The following is an 18,569-nucleotide window of genomic DNA, read 5'->3' as shown; positions in this document are numbered from 1 at the left end:
CACTCTTCAAAGTAGAAATTACATCTTCATAAGAAAATGAACCAAAGCACTCATGCATCTCTTGTCAGGAATTTTTCACAAATATCAATTCAACTGTTGAATAATGTGCATCCCACAGTGAAAAGGTGCAAGTTTTAACTATTCTTCCAGAGACATTTTCAAAGAAAACAATTCTGGACCATGTTCTGTCAGTATCAAAGTACATGGTAGACAAATCAAGAAATGTGAGGTCTGTAAAAGGGGTCTTTGTAAGACCACATCTCTATTATGGCCAGACTGTAGAAGCAGCTCAAGTTCAAATAGTGCAGTCATTTTATCTGGAAGATAATTGGGACTGTTCTCCCCAGAGTGCCAATAAAAAAGGCACTATGTAACAATTGAAGGTCAAAAAGTTGTGAAAGTTAAAAGGTACATGACTCGCAGTATTAAAGAAACTTTTGCAATTTATAACAGCAACTATACAACTTCACATATTGGAAAATCAACATTTTATGCACTACGACCTAAGAGATGTCTGTTTATGTGTGTACTGCATAAATTTCGAACTGTGTGTGGTAAGTTTGAAGAACTTACTTGAGCACGTGACATATGACACCTTGGTTGGGCATGTGAAGTCATTAGTAGTATGTGACGTAAAGTGAGATACTTGTTTGTTTCAAGAATGTGGTGACTGGAAGACGTAGCACATAACTCTGCAGAAATTACATATGCAACGTGGGAGGAAAATAAATTAAGAAAACTGTTGCCTTTGACAGTTTCATTGATGAACTTGGTAAATGGTCAGTGAAAGCAGCAACACACCAGCATGTGAAAAAATTGCAACAACAACATGTTGCAGAAGTGAAAGGGTGTGTACAGGCAAAGAACTGTGTTTAGTGCTTCACTGTGATTTTGCTGAGAACTGGTCTCTAATTCTCCCACAAGAAGTACAAGGGTATAATTGGAGTAATGACCAGGTTTTCAATTTTTACAGGAGTGACATATTTTCAAAAGAAGAACACAAGTGTTGCAGTTATAAGTGATGACACAGGACATGACTCGGCACGTGCTTTGCTAGCAATAAGAAAAATTCTTCAACTGCAGTCAGGGCAGAGAATATCATTATTATTTCTGACTGTGCTCCTAGTCATTTTAAAAATCAGTACCAGCTGTTTGAATTGTGTAAGTCACCTGCGCCAACTGACTTAGTATTCAGTGCTACTAGTCACTGGAAGAGGCCTTGTGATGGTGTAGGAGGCCTGCTGAAGCACCACAGTACAAAACAATCTTTCCAGACCAAATACAGCTGTGATTGTGAATGCACAGGACTTTACGAGAGTTGTGATACCTTAGACATCCACAGCCCTCATTCTTTTGTCCAAAGAAGAAATCGAATTCCGTGAGCAGAGGAAAGAAAAATGGTCCAAACAAACTACTCTTGTGAAAGGAATTCAGAAGACACATTTTTGTACTCAAAGTGATGGAAAAACTCATACCGCACGCACTTTAAAGAGCAAGAAAGAAGAAATTTCGTTCGTTTGGGAACCACCTCAGAAACAACAGGATAATATTAAGATTCACAACGTGAGAAGGGGGATGTTAGTGGCATGTGTGTATGACTGTGACTGGTGGATTGCAGAGATTATAGACACCAGTTATGAGTTAAATGAAAGTGTAGTGAACTTTATGCTACCACATGGACCAGCTGCTGGATATATGTTTTCAGCTGGACAGCAACAATGCCATCAGTGCTCACTTCCTGTTCACAATGTTTTGAAGACTGGAAGTGCCCAAGTTCCTATTGTTTCAACAGGAAGGCATCACTCTATATCAAAAGAAGACATTGAAACAGTTGAACACATTTTTAGTTCATTGAGTGGCTAATTTCAATACAAAGCAGAGTGCATAAAAGTTGTATAAATTGAAACCTTTAAGTTATTTGACCTTTCACATACATTTTGGAACCATTTGAAATGCTTGAAAAATGAGTCACTTCCTCATCTTTCGAAACAAAAAATTATGTTAAATAAGGCTAGGTTTTGATTTTCATGAGCCTGTTATGTGATAATAAAACAGGTTTTATGTGCGGCAAAAATTTCAGTTGTTTATAAAAGCTGTTCAACCTAAAAGTTGAAGCTCTCCTTTTCAGGGATTGTAGAACTACATGGAACTAATCAACAGAAAAAAAAAAATCAAAATTTTATGGATTGGCATTATTGACAAAAATCAATATACTATAAAAAAGTTCAGAACACTATAGTAAAAGAAATTTGACAGTTAAGTCCAAATAGAGGTTCAAATGGCTCTGAGCACTATAGGACTTAACATCTGAGACATCTAGAACTTAGAACCACGTAAACCTAACTAACCTAAGGACATCACAAACATCCATGCCCAAGGCAGGATTCGAACCTGCGACTCTAGTGGTCGCGTGGTTCCAGAATGAAGTGCCTAGAACCGCTCGGCCACACTGGCCGGCGCAAATGGAGGGTTTTTTTGTAATAATAAAGCAATTACCTTTCAAATAATAATAATAATAATAATAATAATAACTAGAACTGTTGCAGGGATACAGCATTTTAAATTTTTTTCCAAAACTCGCATCTTCAAAATGGTAAGAAGAGTGTCATCTTTGGAGTGCTGTATCTTGGAGCGAAATTTTTTTTGGAGAAAACAAAAGAATACATGATCCTTACTTAAACTGTCATTTTAACATATGCTAAATTCAATAACATCCGAGATTATGAAGGTAAGAGTTTTTCTTAGCCTGTCTGAATTGATTGAGTGTTATTACAATATATTTATTGGCAACAATATGAGCCCCTGACTACAAACCCATTGTGTCAAAACCACACTCTCTATATATAAAATGACTGTTATAAATGAAATGATTTGATTTCAATTGGTTTAATGTTCAGACCATAAATGTATATGCTACATCAGAATATGCGGAAAATCACAGAGCTCTTACTGAGATGTAAAAAATGAGAGAGCAATTTAATGCTTGTGAATGAGTGGTGATTTGGAGAGAATTATTTCACAAGTATTAATGGTGGTACAGAGACTTGAATGTCATCGTTAGTGTGGTCCTTGGTGGGGAGTTTCTGTCGGGCACTTCACACTGAGGAAACACACACTGTGTGTGTGTGTGTGTGTGTGTGTGTGTGTGTGTGTGTGAGAGAGAGAGAGAGAGAGAGAGAGAGAGAGAGCCTAGTCATAGTTTAATTTTTGTTAGTCTGTGCAGTAGTTATAAAAAAAAAAGTTTCCATGAAGCTGGAAGCTAAAATCTTGCTTCATTAAATTGCAACCCAGATCCATTGAAATCAACACATATATGGAAGCACAGCTCCATCCTGTCCCCTACTTACAAACCTCATTGAGGCACAATACCTGGTCATCGTGGAAGAAAGAAAAATTATAAATATATTACTGTTTCTCATTTTATTAAAGAAAACAAGAAAATGAAATGACAGTGCATTACAGTACAGGAGAGTATAACAATCTGTGGTGATAAATATTAGGACCTTTTTGTACTTAGAGTGTGCACCGTCACGGATATAACTTCGGAGCTGAGTAAACATTAAAAAAAAAATAAAAAATAAAAAATGGTACAAAACATTAAAACAACATTTTATTTACAAACATTATTGAACATACATAAATAGACACAAGCACAACAGCATTGCCCAAAATCCTCTTCTGTTTTCTCCTAGACAAAACATTCAACTGTACTTGTTATGGAACTGCAATTATAGTGAATTTGTTTAACAGTTTTAACATTTTAACTATCTGGTACAGAAGTGGAAGATGAGCATAGCTGTATTACCACTGTCACTAAAACAGTGACAAAAGAGACCGGTTTGGGACATCAGAACACCAGTTACAGACAGAGCTACCTCTAATAGCACCACCACAAAGACTTTCTTACATGTGACTTGAATCTTTAGCATGCCCATCACATCTTGTGACCCATTATTTCCTCTTCCAGATAACAGTTAACCAAGGGGAACAAATGATGGGGAGATATCTCACATGAAACTCCAACAGTTAGAGCATATCTACTGAGAAAGATCAGGTATTACAAGTTACTGTGAGAGTTGGTATCTTAAATATTCACTTAATATGATATTTATACAAATTCTGTGTGCTCAGTACACAAAGCCTCCCTGTTTTTAATGGTAAATACACAATATCTGGCTGATCCATCAACAATACACAAAGTATGGAAGAAAATAGGTAGAGTTCAGTCTGAATTTACCTGCCTTTAGATCTGTCATGCAAATGATGTGAAGGAGTCACACTTTGGATTTTATGTGAGAAGGAAGGGAACAAACTGTAAGTTTCTTTACTGTCCCACATGACAGTCAGAACAGATAAAGTTAAACCATTTGACAACAACTGGAGAAAGAGTTACTTCTAAATAAACAATACAGAATAATAATAATAATAATAATAATAATAATAATATTGTTACATTCCATCCTGGATTTTCCATTGTTTGATTTAAACAATATAAAATTTTGACACAGGATTCAACAAATCTTTTATGTTGCTTCTAAAGCTGATGGCTTCTTTCTCTTTTCAGTGAGTTGAGCAGTTCTTCATTTGTATAAAGAGATTTAGAATTCTGACATTATTTCAGCTAAAACAATAATAAGATCACTGGACAAAAAACAAGTCACCACAATGCGCACAAACAGATGAATCGTAGGCCTTTACAAATTGTGCAGCGATCAAGTGACAAGCTCGACTGTGCACTGCCTCTATGTCAGCATACGGAAGTATCAATCAGTGAGACATTTATGTTTCAAATGGATATTGTACGTAAACATGTGTCAATGTAAGGACATGACAGAGTAGCAAAAACAGGCAATCAAGTTTGACCATGCCAATGGCCATGTAGGATGTGTGAAGTTTAAGTTGCTGGATCTGTTAATTTGCAGTGGACTGTTCAATTTGTCTACATCAGTGGTATAATGAATGTGGCCATGAAACACGATGTCAGAAATGTGGTTGGAAAAATATTCTGACCGAGAGTGACTGGAGACACGTTTCATGGCTTGTGAATCAAAATTGCTTCCAAACCTGATAGGAATGGCAGCAGGTAATGAATGAAAGTCCATCCCCATCCGTTAGTGAGAGAACATTGCGACAGGAACTGCATGCGACAAGTGTTTGGTGTTAGTCATCCCGCAAAACTGCATGTCTTATTTCATCAAACATATACAAAACACACAGAAACAATGTAGTCAGTTGGGACAAGCTAACTGTGTGCACAGACAACTGTGGATGTATGTTTGTAAGAATACACATGAGTATGGTTTTGTTAGTCAGCTCTGAAGTAGGTGGTAGACCAAAATCTCAGTAACATTTTCAATTTTTCAGATGTCTGTGGACTGAATACACTCTCTGTCTTCAGTCCACATTCAACACATTATACAGTACAACAGCACTGTTTTTCAGTTACAGTTTTATACATGACTAGAATTCCGAGGAGGTATGGTGATCTTTCTTTTTTGCAACATTAAAGAAAACAAAAAAGAGCACATATCAGTTTTGTGACAGCATGAGAATTAGTTAATTTCCAGAAAACAACAACGATTTTGATTACATTTTAGCTGGTTAAAATTCTGTGCCTCTTCACGAGGAATGCTAATTTGGCACCAGTCTGGAGAAACTTTTGTGGATATTGTAAAAAAGAAGGATTAGGGGGTTTATGTCCAATCAGCCACATTATAGATCATTAGAGACAGATCACAAGCTCGCTTTGGGGATGGATGAGAAAATAAATAAGCTGTATCCCTTCCAGAGGAATCAACAGGGTGTTTGTCCTAAGTGGCTTAAAGAAATCATAGTAAACACAGGTAAGGCTGGACAGGGATTTGCAACATCACTCTTTTTTAATGTGAATCCTGTGTCTCCATCATTGCCTTAGCTACCTAACTCAAGACTGAAGTACGACGATGTGAGAAGGAGCTTACAATTGTTGCTTCTGGTCTGATCCAAAGGTGTATCCTGACAGCTCAGCTAACTGCCCACATCTCACGGAAAGTGTGCCTACAATGGGTTCTGGTACTGTAATATAGTTTACAAATGTTCAGCATTTACTTTTGTCACTTTTCTAGGTCAATCTAACAGTTACAGTTGTATTTTCTTCATCATACATTGGCTAATTTTCTATGCAGGTGGACCACTGTGTATTGGATGGATGACATATTTGAGCAATCTACCAGCTTGGGAGGTTCTCATGTGTAATGTCAGCTGCAGCCAGGACAACTTTTGCAATATTTCAAGAGGATAATTACTCGTCATCTTCAAATGTGACTGTGAGGAGGTGTAGTAGCAGAGCAGCGTATGTGCTAGCTCGCTGGCTAGGAAAGCGAAGCAACTGAGAGCTTGGTTGGGAATGGTGGGCATCACATCAGTGCAAGAGAATTGGCTTCCAGAGAGCCTGGCTGAAGAAAGACGTGACCGCATAGAGCTTCGCATATGTGACGAGGCGAGCCACCGGCACCTGAGACGGGTTGCCCTGCTCCGAGGTCCAGTTTTCGGATCCGTTTCTCAGATTTTAGTGTGACAACATCGGTTCTGACAACTTGCTGAACTGAGTTCCTATGTCTGTCAATTGAGTCATTTGGGAAACTTATTTTGAATGGTTCTCTGCTAATGAAGTCCCAATAGGTCACAGCAGACCACATAGTCTTATAATACCACACCAGGCTAGATCAGCCAGAAACTTATGCTGTGGTGCTCTGGAAGTCTACATTTGGTGTGACAGTTTGAAAGTCCCTCTTATGCAATTCTAGTGAGGACTGCCATCACAGCTCACCACAGTCTCATCACAAGAGGACAAGAAATTGCTCCATTGAGGTAATTTACAGTTTTCACAAGAGCATCTGACGCTACATCTGAGAAACTTTCAAACAATTGTTACGTTGGGAAAGCATCATTATAATGATCCATTACATTTTGGGCATGCAACTGGTAAGGTCCTATTTCTTCACCTGAAATCTTGGCCATATATCTTTTGACCACCTTTCAACTGATCTGACACACTGACGCTATTCAACCTGCAGAGCGCACCACTGTGCACGCGGCAGATGCACGAGTGTTAGAGATGTCATTTGGTGGCAAAGAGCTGTGTGTAAACTGAGTCTGTGGTCAGTCGGTCGACGTGTGCTGAGATATCAACCTGTCTTTAGTTGCAGCACTGTAGTGACATCTTTGAGAGTTTATCGAAGAAAGCTTTGGATTCCATGCTGATTACAGGCTGAAACCACTATGTCTGTTAATTACGATCTTCACTAAATTTGTAAGGTATCCTTCATCACTGAGCCTGCATCCTTCACCATCGAGTCCCAAAAAGATGAAGAGCTTGCTATAAATTCGGTAACACCACGCTACACAGAGTGAATGGTGTAGACATAGTGCTCTGAAACAACTGATTTATTGGGATGTAAGTGAGAAGCACGCTTTCGGTGTTCAGTGTATCATTCGCCGACTGTAGGCATTATCTCCCCAATGTATGAATGGCCACATTCGCACGGAATTTCATAAACCCCAGCCATGCAGAATATCAAGTTACCTCTGGTGGACTTCAAAATGACTGCTGTCTTTGGTGAGAGATTAAAAATCACTTTAACTTTTCACTTGGTGGTGATCCAACAGTTTGAAGATAAATTGCCATATACGACAGGAAAGCCACTGCTTTTAATCTCTCTGTATCACCTCCCTCATTCCTTAAGGGGGGTAGGACGTCAAACGTGCCGACTTGCAGCAGGATAGGCACCAGAGAACATTTTAATTTCCACTGTTTATACTTTTACAAATAAATTCATAAAACTTTGTCAGTGGAAGTTCGAAAACATAACAAAGTACTTTTTTAACATGTGAAATTTCATTTTTTTTCCACTTACTAATGGCAGCATTTGTTGCCATAGGTATACTTTTCTTCATAAGTAAGAGAGATGCTTCAATGAATTTTGCACAGCACACAAACTATACTTAAAGGTGTATGAAACTCTAGAATTTTCCAAATCTATTAAAAACTGTGGTAAAAATTGAGGTAATTAACTATGAAATTTGTGTTTTTTCTAAACATGAAGTTCCATACACCTGTAAGTATGGTATGTATGCTGTGCAAAATTCATCAAAGAAACTCTCTAACTTATGAAGAAAAGTGTACCTATAGCAATAAATGCAGGCTTTAGTAAGTGAAAAAATGAAATTTCACACGTGAAAAAGAAATTACTTCACTGAATCTTTCCTGGTGGTGCTGACAAAGTTTTATGAATTTATTTGTCAAAGTATAGACACTGGAAATTAAAATATCCTGTGTTGCCTCTCCTGCTACAAGTTGGCCCGTTTTATGTCCTTTTGTTTTTATCTCTGATACCTTACGAAATCTGTTGTGGATAGTACCTGGCTCGTTCTGCAGACAGCTATGGGTTTAAAAAGGGTAGATCAGGTACTGTAGATTCTATCTGTCAGCTCAGTCAGAAGATGGCCAAGAGATATAGAGTGTAAATACCAGACGGAGAAACAGGGTTTTAACAGCCATTCTATCCTCGGCGCCAGGGAGTCTCGCAGATGCACAGCACACTGTGTTGTCCTCTGGTGCAGGTGCACACTAGGTGCGTGGCGTCCCCGTTCACCGGTAGTCCTTGTCCTCGGCAGGGTAGGCCAGGTAGTATGGGCTGGGCCCCATTCCCGGCCCCGGACCCTGCAGGTATGGCGGCGCCTGCTGTGCCTGCGCCGGTGCGACACGCAGGTGACCGTGCTTGCCGGGCAGCGTGTAGTAGACGGGGGGCGGTGCCAGCGGCATCGGCGGCTTCACGCAGGTGCACGTAGAGCCAGGGGCCGAGCCGGGGCCGCCCCCGCGGTACTGGGAAGACGCGGGCCGGCCGCCGGTGCCGTTCCCGCCCCCGCCGCCGCCCCCGCCGCCGCCGACTCCGCGCCCGCGGATGACGCACACCCCGGCCACCAGGATGGCGATGAAGGCGACGACGCCCACCACGATGCCGATGATGAGCGTGTCGTCGTTGGGTCGCGGCTGCACCGGCGCGGCCGCCGCTGGCCCGGGCGCCGTACCGGGTGCGGCCGGTTGCCCGCCGTCCCCTCCGCCGCCGCCGCCGCCGCCCTGGCCGGCAGCGCCGCCAGGCCGAGAGGCGGGCTTGGCCGTCCATATGATGTCCGGCTCGTCTGCCGGCGGCGGCACCGTGGAGGCAGGAGCGGCGGGAGCCTCCGTCACGGCGGTGCTGGAGGCGGCGTCGCAAGTCAGCTCGGAGTCGTCCACGTCCGACAGCAGGCGGCCGGACAGGGAGGCGGGGCTCGCGCAGGTGACCTGTGGCCGAACGGAGCAGAAGTGGTTTCCTCAGTTGTAAGGCGACTGACTGTGTACGCGGTTATAACATTGTAGACAATGTGTCAGACACTACAATACCGAAGTAGCTTATGTATCAGATAGTACAATATCTACTGCTGTGTATGGGTACTACAATTTAAGGTGCATGTTCTAATATTGGTAAATAAAACTTGTAAATAAAGAAATGGGCATCAGAATACTGTCTCTAAAATTTATATAATTTTATAATGTTCTGTTTATTTTATCACAGACTGATAATGAAAAGGAAGGTTTTTAATATGACTGTGTTGGTGACATACAGGGTGTTACAAAAAGGTTCGGCCAAACTTTCAGGGAACATTTCTCACACACAAATAACATCACACTACACAGAGTGAATGGTGTACATGCAGTGGTCTGCCACAACTGATTTATTGGGCTGTAAGTGAGAAGCACGCTTTCGCTGTTCAGTGCACCTTTTGTGGATCGTAGACATTATCTCCCCAACACTCACATGGGATCTCATGTGGACATGTGTCCAGAAATGCTTAATTTCCATGTTAGACCTCGTTTTAGTTTTGTCAGTACGTACTGTACTTCCTCGATTCATCGCCATTTGGCCCAATTCAAGGAAGGTAATGTTGACTTCGGTGCTTGTGTTCACATGCGACTCATTGCTCTACAGTAGTAGCATCAGGTTCCTGCACATTTCAGTCGAAGTGTTCGTACGCTTCTCAGCAACAGATTTGGTGACTGACGGATTGGTGAAGGCAGACCAATTCCGTGGCCTCCACGCTCTCCTGAACTCAACCCTCTTGACTTTCATTTATGGGGGCATTTGAAAGCTCTTGTCTAGACAACCCCAGTACCAAATTTAGAGACTCATCGTGCTCGTATTGTGGACGGCTGCGATACAGTACGTTATTCTCCAGGGTTGCATCAGCGCATCAGGGATTCCGTGCGACGGAGGGTGGATACACATATCCTCGCTAGCGCAGGACATTTTGTACATTTCCTGTAACAAAGTGTTTGACGTCACGTCGGTACGTTCTGTTGCTGTGTGTTTCCATTCCATTATTAATGTGATTTGAAGAGAAGTAATAAAACGAGCTCTAACGTGGAAAGTAAGCATTTCCAGACACATGTCCACATAACATATTTTCTTTTTTTGAGTGTGAGGAATGTTTCCCGAATGTTTGGCCGTACCTTTTTGTAACACCCTGTATATTTATCGTAAGATAGTATCTTGAGAGGTAGTTTGGTTCTGTTTAATATGTGATTTACTTTTAGACTGACACAGAGTGTGAAAACTGAAAAGCCACCCATACTACTAAAGAATACAACTGACAAATCATTTGAAGAAACATTTAGTTTCAAAAGTTACATACCCAGCTACAGCTATTGCATTTTGATCATTTGTATTTCACCGGAAGGCCTAGAGGATGGATGAACACAATGCACTGTTGAATATGTAATGCACGCACCTGCACGTCACGCCCGGTGGACCCGGTCAGCCACCTCCTGAGGGGCCGTGCGTGGCAGTCACAACGCACCGGATTTGAAGCCAGGCCCCTCAGGGAGACGCCGGCCCGCCGTTCGTCCAGTGCCGACAGCACGGGAGCGCCGAGCGACGTCACGCGGCTGCCCGTCACGTCTAGCAGCACACGGCTGGAGCGCGGCAGCGCGAAGAAGAGTGCGGGCGGCAGTGATGATACGGACGTGTTGCGCAGCCACACCTGTGATAGGCAAAAGTAAACCGTCCTATATTTAAGCTCTCACTGATCCACCAAATATGTACTAAATATCAACTCAGGGCATTTTAACTTTGATGTTTCAACTCTGTCTCAGAAAAATAAAAATGTGTGTGTGTGTGTGTGTGTGTGTGTGTGTGTGTGTGTGTGCACGTGTGTGCGTCCATGCGTGCTGTGTCGAATTCTGGTAAAGGTCTGTTAGCCCAAAATCTTTGCATGACAGTCTTTTTCTTGCACCTGTCTGTTGCACCTGTCTGCTATATGATGAGTAGCAACTATCCTTTTCATAATATTTTAAATACATGGATTACATGGCTATGGTGTATTTGTCTTATGTTATTCTACACATTGACTCATTCCATGTCCCCGAAAGTCCTCTTCAGTGTGACCTACAGAACATTATGAGTGAATGGGAAGAGGTGTGTTACTATCATTGTGTGCAAGATGCACAAGGGTGACAAAAATCAAGGGATATCTCCTAATATCCTGTCGGACCTTGTTTTACAGCATAGTGCAGTGCCCCAACAGGTCACGGACTCAACAATGCTTTTGAAGTTTTCTGCAGAAATACTGAATGATTCTGCCTCTGTACTTGCCAAAGTATTACTGGTGCAGGATTTTGGGCACACACTGCCCCTGCTATAGACGAATGCTGAAGATTAGATGGGTAGATCACATAACTAATGAGGCAGTACTGAATAGGATTGGGGAGAAGAGAAGTTTGTGGCACAACTTGACCAGAAGAAGGGATCGGTTGGTAGAACATGTTCTGAGGCATCAAGGGAGCAGCAAGTTAGTATTGGACGACAGTGTGGAGGGTAAAAATGGTAGAGAGAGACCAAGAGATGAATACACTAAGCAGATTCAGAAGGATGTAGGTTGCAGTAAGTACTGGGAGACGAAGAAGCTTGCACAGGATAGAGCAACATGGAGAGCTGCATCAAACCAGTCTCAGGACTGAAGACCACAACAACAACAACAACAACAACAACAACAACTGCCCTCTTTCCACAACTGTTTAATGGGATTCAATTCAGTGGTCTGGGTGGCCAAAGCATTCACCTGAACTGTCCAGAATGTTCTTGAAACAAATTGTGAGCAATTGTAGTCCAGTGACATGGCGTATGGTCATTCTTAAAAGTCCCTTCCTCACAAAATTGTTATGGCTTTCATGGTCACTTGACAACCTGACTGTCAGCTTCTGTCTCATGTTCTTCGGCTGATGTTTGTTTCACAATTTTTCTGAAGTTTCGCCAGCACGAGTGGCTGGCATTTTCAAAGCTTCACCCTTCATTGCTGGTGGTGGGCTGGAGTTGAGCTCAGAAATGTAGATTATGTGTAGCTAGTGCACCAGCGTCCAAGGGTCATTTCTGGTGCAGTTCTGGTGTAGCTACCTGCAATGGCTGTTCGCTGCAGCACAGAAATCCAGGATCCGTTGACCTTGAGGCTTTCTTCTTTTTTGTCAAAGTTCTTCTCATCTTTCGTATTTCTGTAGCATGTCTGAACAAGCGGATGTGATGGCTCCTCATTGCATCCAGAACTTCCGTGCCGGCGAATTTTACTATGTGGTGGGCCTCATACAGCGCGTGCTGTGACATGACCAATTTCTCCTCGTGCCCTAACGTGCAGTGCCACTTATGTTCTGTGGTCCTTGTGTTGATTAATTATCCGGTCATTCCAACATAAACCATTCCTCATGTGCAAGGTATGCGGTGGATTCCCGAGATTGCAAGCGAGTCCCTTTCCTCTTTTGTCAATATTAGACACTCTTTGATCTTCTTTGGTGGTTTATAAATACTCTTTAAGCAATGTTTGTGCACTGTACGGCTGATTTTGTTTGTCACTATGGGAATGTATGGCAGAAAGACTGTACCTGACATTTCTCTTTCTGATGTCTCACTTCGGTAGTGTTTGACTTTATTACATTTCTTATGTAACAGCTGCAGTACTCGTTGCTGCTCAAACACTCTTTAGGTGTTGCATCTCATGTCTAGGTGCTGCGGCTCACGTATTTGTCTTGCTCGCATTACGAACATACCTTTTTCTGGCTCGGATGGTGATTTGACATTCCGTGCAGGTATCAGTCTGTGTGTCTGTTTACAGTATCCGTGCTGTGTTCGAGGTTATCATCATCCCTAATGATCAGCACATGTAGAGGGGGTAGCAGTTTGCCCTTTTCTACTTCTGTGGTAAATTTTATGTTCCTCTGTGAAAACATCTTCTCTCTTAGCAGACATACAGAGGAACCTGCGCAACACGGAAGCCCTACCACCTCACCTGTCTGGTTTACCAAACATCCCTAAGAATAATGTTCCATTAAGACCAATAACTGGTGCTCCTCACTCATTGACATATAAACTGGCAAAACACTTGGCCACTCTGCTCCAGATACACATGGGGAAGACTGACACATATATAAAGAACTCAGCATATTTCGTTGACAAGGTGAAGAAAGTAAAACTTGGACCAAATAACACTCTGATCAGTGTTGATATTGTTTATTTGGGCACAAAAGTGGCACTCAGTGACTCTCTGGAACACATCAGTTCTGAGGAACAATGGGTATTCCACAAGTTATAAAAGAACTCATGCATTCTCATAGTGACGACAGAATCAACCGTATATTGTGCAAACACAGTGCAAAGAATATTTCTAAACCAACAAAGAAGATCAAAGGTTGACAGAGGAGAAAAGGGATCCACTTGCAGTGTTGGGAATATACAGCATACCGTGCATATGTGGAATGGTTTATGTTGGAATGACTGGACAATCAATCAAAACAAGGATCACAGAATGTAAGTGGCATTGCAGGTTGGGGCAGGAGGAGAAACTGGTCTTGGCAGAGCACGCGCCATTTTAGGCTGACCATATAGTAAAACTCACTGACAGAAGATCTGGCTGCAGAGAAAACCTATCACACCCACTTGTTTGGGGAAGCTATAGAAATACACAAACATGAGTACAGCTTCAACACGAAAGAAGAAAGCCTTAAGGTGCGCAGATCCTGGATTTCCGTGCTGCAGTGAACAACTGTTGCAGGAAGCAAGAAGAGAACTGCACCGGAAATGACGCACGGAGATCGGTGCGCGGCATACATATAATCTGGAACTGTGAGTTCGACTCCAGTCCACCACCGGCAAAGTAGGGCTCAGCTTTGACAACGCCATGCACTCATGCTGGCACAATGTCAGAAAAATCGTGAAACTAACATTAGCCGAAGAACCCGACACAGAAGCCAAAAGGCATTTTGTCAGTTCCATCGTCATTTGGGAACAATGAGTTCATGAGTTGCTCCAAATGGTCCCCAAGTAGCTAAACATACCCATTTACAGTCAATGATCAGTTCAGTTTGTAACACCTACATCAATTAGAAATAGGTTTATACTATGTAACTGTGAATCTGTGATTATGAAGTGTTTGTTCTTTGTTACTTTAGGTCATTGATTTGTGACAGGAAACGTTTGTAATGTATGTATGGAAAAACTAAACAATGTTTAAAATAATGATATTTTGTAATATATGTATGTTTATAAAGAAAACATTGCATATTGAAAGCTGGTTCACACTTAGGACACTTTTACTGTGTAACATAAGTGACGTAAGGAAGACCCTTCACAACGGAGTGGCCTGGAGCATTGTAAACGGTGGTTTTCGCAGTTGAACTGGGCGGCTCCTTGGTGGGAACGGTAGGCAGCGAGTGGCTAGCCACGGCACGGTAGGCATTGAGGGTGCCATGGGAGACAATTCAGCTGTTTTGCAAGGAAATTTGCTGTGGATGTGGATTTGGCTGTTGCATGGTACTCTCGGCAATAAGGAATGGCTCTAACATCTTAAAAACCTGTCACCAAGAAGAAATTGTAAAGAGCACTCAAACATCAAGAGCCGCGATTACTGTTGGTGAACACATTGCTTCCCACCACTACGTTGCCACTGCTCCACCAACTTCATGCAAACAGACATGTATCAGAGCAGCAGGGACCAGTTAATTTGTGAGAGTGATTTAATAATAATCCAAGTGCTATAAACCTGTGTTTAGAACCATATCTTTTATCCTAATCATGGCCCTAAGCAGGATCCCCTCCTAAGTGTTCAGAAAACTGAATATCCTGTTTCAAATAAACTAGTAATTTATTTCTGTGTATTAAATGTGCATAAATTCAGTGTCAGACCATGTAAATGTTGCTGTCTAAATCACCTGCTTCATAGGTGATGAAAAAGGCACATAAGTTAAAGTTATCTGAAACATAATTTAGCCTTGAAACTTCCTGGCAGATTAAAACTGTGTGCCCCACTGAGACTCGAACTCGGGACCTTTGCCTTTCACGGCAAGTGCTCTACCAATCTTTTTTTTTTTTTTTTTTTTTTTTTTTTTTTGCAATAACAAACATAAACTGCTTCTAGCATTTTTTTTTAAATATAGAAGACGATGACTTCATAACATAAAATTTTTCTGGGAAACGTAAATAAGTGGACTATCCACCTTTTTTTTTCATAAGAGTGAAAAAAAAATCCTGCTTCCCTCAGGACAAAACAACAACGGTCTACGTTCCTCTTTCAGGCGTGTACCTCGCTAATCCCGCCATACCTCGCGTTGGTGTCGGGTACGTCTTCACATGTGTTTGTGGTTCCTCTCCACTGTCCTGGTCCTTTCTTGTTCTAATACTTATAGACAATAATTACATTCTCCTACCCGGGACACCCCAACTGGGTAGGGGATCAAACAAGGCACTCCCTAAAAAATTTGCGTAATATGTTCGATATCTCGGATGTCTCATAAGCTGTGTTCCTGTAATAAGGCCCAGAAGTCAAGCACATTCTTACTGCCGTCTCGGAAAAGATAACGCACAGTCAAACCTCGAATCCAAGTCACTGCATTTGTCTTTGTTCGGGGATAATATGTCCTATCTGGGAGAAGTCATGTGCATGGTTCTACTGTTTGCGGCCCCACCCGAAGGAGGAAGGCGATCATTTTTTTTGACCAAACACCATACGTCCGCCGAAGGACCGCATATCAGGCGATGCTCCTCTGTGTCTATAACATTGCACTGCGGACACAGTGGCTCGTCCGCCATATGAATTGTATGCAGTCTGGAATGAGTCACGTATTTCCCATTTACCACCTGATACCACAGTGCGCGCGTTCCCGTATCAAGGTGTGGATGGTGCACTGTACGCCATACCACTGACCACGTAACTGTTGGTTGGCGGCGCTCCACGGCATTGTTCGGCCGTCGTCGAGTCAAGATGTGATATATATCACGTGCCGTTGCCGTCCTGGTAGTCGGTAGTTCCATATGTACATAACTGTGTTCCACAAAAAAGGTTCGTATATGGGTAAGCGATGGTGAGATGTGAGCCACCGCTACCGGAGCCGAACGCGAAGGTGGAGTGAGTTCGTCTATTAAGGTGCCCGTCAGACATGTCTGGTGTCGTGTCCACATCTTTATCATTGTGGTTACATAAATAGCCACTGCTCGGTCGCGTACATGGACTAGTCCAAGACCTCCACGACTACAAGGAAGGGTGAGGGTTTCGTATCCTACCTTAAAAAGCAGACCCGTGCTCACAAAATATCCTAGTGCCGTCAGGATTCGGCGGGCCAGCACCACCGGTATAGGAAGAACTTGTGCCAGGTGGGGGATGCGAGAGGCTAGATAAGTGTTGGCAAAGGTGACCCGTTGTATCATATCCAGTGCCCTTGACCTGTGACTTCAGACACTCGCACGAATTGTTTGCAGAAGATGTCTGTAACTCAGTGCCGCCATGCTTCGAACGTCTGTAGTGAAGATAATTCCTAGGCATTCCATCTTGTTGATCGGCTGTAATGGTGCTACACTTCCTGTCGGAAATCCTCTCCCGATGTTCATCGCTCCCGACTTTGCCATGTTCAGGCGACTTCCCGTAGCCATACAATACAAATTAATCCAATGCAAGGAGGCTCTTGCCTCGTCGCCTGACCGTGCTAAAAACACTAGGTCATCTGCGTATGTTCAGCATATAAACTTGTTGTGCCTTATCGTCATTCCTTGGAGTCGATTCCGGAGCCCGCAGAGCAGGGGCTCGACAGCGATGGCATACAATATCGTTGACAGTGGGCACCCTTGTCTGACCGATCGTGAGATGGTATTGGGCCCCACCAAGCGTCAATTGATGAGCACTTTGGATGCAGCTCCGTGGAGTAGTCTCATAACGACGGTGACAAAACTTTCCGGAAACTTCATTTTTGTCATAACGTCCATGAGATAAGCATGACTCAGTCTGTCAAATGCGCGATCGAAGTCTATCGATACCAATACACCCCGGAGACGACATGTTGATGCCAGTGCGATAACATCGTGGTAGTCACTGAGTGCCGTTTGTATATTGCTGTCTCCTCCTAGCTGGGTTTGGTCGAGTGATATCACTTGGTGTATTACGCGTTTAAAATGTGCTGCAAGTATCCTGGTGTAGATCTTGTAGTCGCAATTAAGAAGGGTCAGTGGCCGTTAGGCCTGTATCCCTGTGCCGCCAGATGGTTTGTGGATGGGGATGATCATTCCTTCCACGAAGGCGGGTGGAAGAGGCACGCTGAGAGACATCAATTCGCAGTACATGACAGTCCATTGTGGAATCATGAGATCTTTAAATGTACGATAGAACTCTAACGGAAACCCGTCGGGCCCCGGCGATTTGTGCGACGCTCCCTTATCAATCGCTTCCATTACGTCGTCAACTGTGATTTCACCTGTTAACTCCAGGTTGGCCGGCTCGTCGAGACACGCGGAGAGCGTTCGTCGGACCTCCTGAAAGGCTGGCTGATCGTGTTCCGCTTCTTTATAGAGATGACCGTAGTGTTCCACGAAAGCGTTGGCAATATCTTTTTACGTTGTCATGCGGCAACCATCTGGCAGTACGACCGTCTGTATTAAGGTTCTGCGGCTACGTTGTTTTTCTCTGATAACGTGATACATCGACAGTGATTCTCCACGGACTCGTTCAAAGGCCCTTGCACGGATTGCGACACCCTCCAGACGGCGGCGCGTTATGGAAATTATTTGGGCCTGTGCTCGTTTTATACCGGCTCGACGCTCCTGTGAAGGTGCTTGTACAGAAAGTTCGCGGAGCATCGTGAAATAAAATTCCGTCGTGTGTCGCCTCCACATCATCTGCTCTCTTCCGTATGCAATTAACACTCGGTGCAATGCAGGCTTAACGCATTCCAGCCACCACTGCAATGTCGTCGGATATTTCGGGAGGCGTCGTTCACACACGTGCCAAGCATCTTCGACTATGCGTCTGCACTCAGCTTCCCTGAGGTGTGCTGTATTCAGTTTCCAAACACTGCGACTCCTCCAAACTTGTTGACGACTCAGGGAGACCATGCAAATATATGCTATGTGATCTGAAAAGGCGACAGGCCACAATTCCGCATCGAGGATCGCAGGTTCGAGACGACGTGTTACGTAAATGCGATCGAGCCGACTTGCAGAGTGACTCGTGACGTAGGTGTATCCACG

The 18,569-nt window shown here is 43.1% G+C and overlaps 1 protein-coding gene across 1 annotated transcript in view; it reads right to left on the bottom strand.

Annotated features, from left to right (window-relative positions):
• Positions 1–3,401: 3,401 nt before the first annotated feature.
• Positions 3,402–18,569, bottom strand: part of LOC126293300 (chondroadherin-like protein) — a 329,161-nt gene continuing 313,993 nt past the window's right edge. Inside the window, exons 17-18 of the mRNA XM_049986431.1 lie at positions 10,807–11,058; positions 3,402–9,322 (exon numbers count right to left, since the gene is read on the bottom strand). Coding sequence (XP_049842388.1) covers positions 8,630–9,322; positions 10,807–11,058 — 945 coding nt within the window. The 3' untranslated portion in view covers positions 3,402–8,629. The remainder of the gene's footprint in view (positions 9,323–10,806; positions 11,059–18,569) is intronic.

This window comes from Schistocerca gregaria, chromosome 10 (genome assembly GCF_023897955.1).
Source record: "Schistocerca gregaria isolate iqSchGreg1 chromosome 10, iqSchGreg1.2, whole genome shotgun sequence".
Taxonomy (NCBI): Eukaryota; Metazoa; Arthropoda; class Insecta; order Orthoptera; family Acrididae; genus Schistocerca; species Schistocerca gregaria.
The sequence above is the reverse complement of the archived record's forward strand: the minus strand, read 5'-3'. Positions and strand labels throughout refer to the sequence as shown.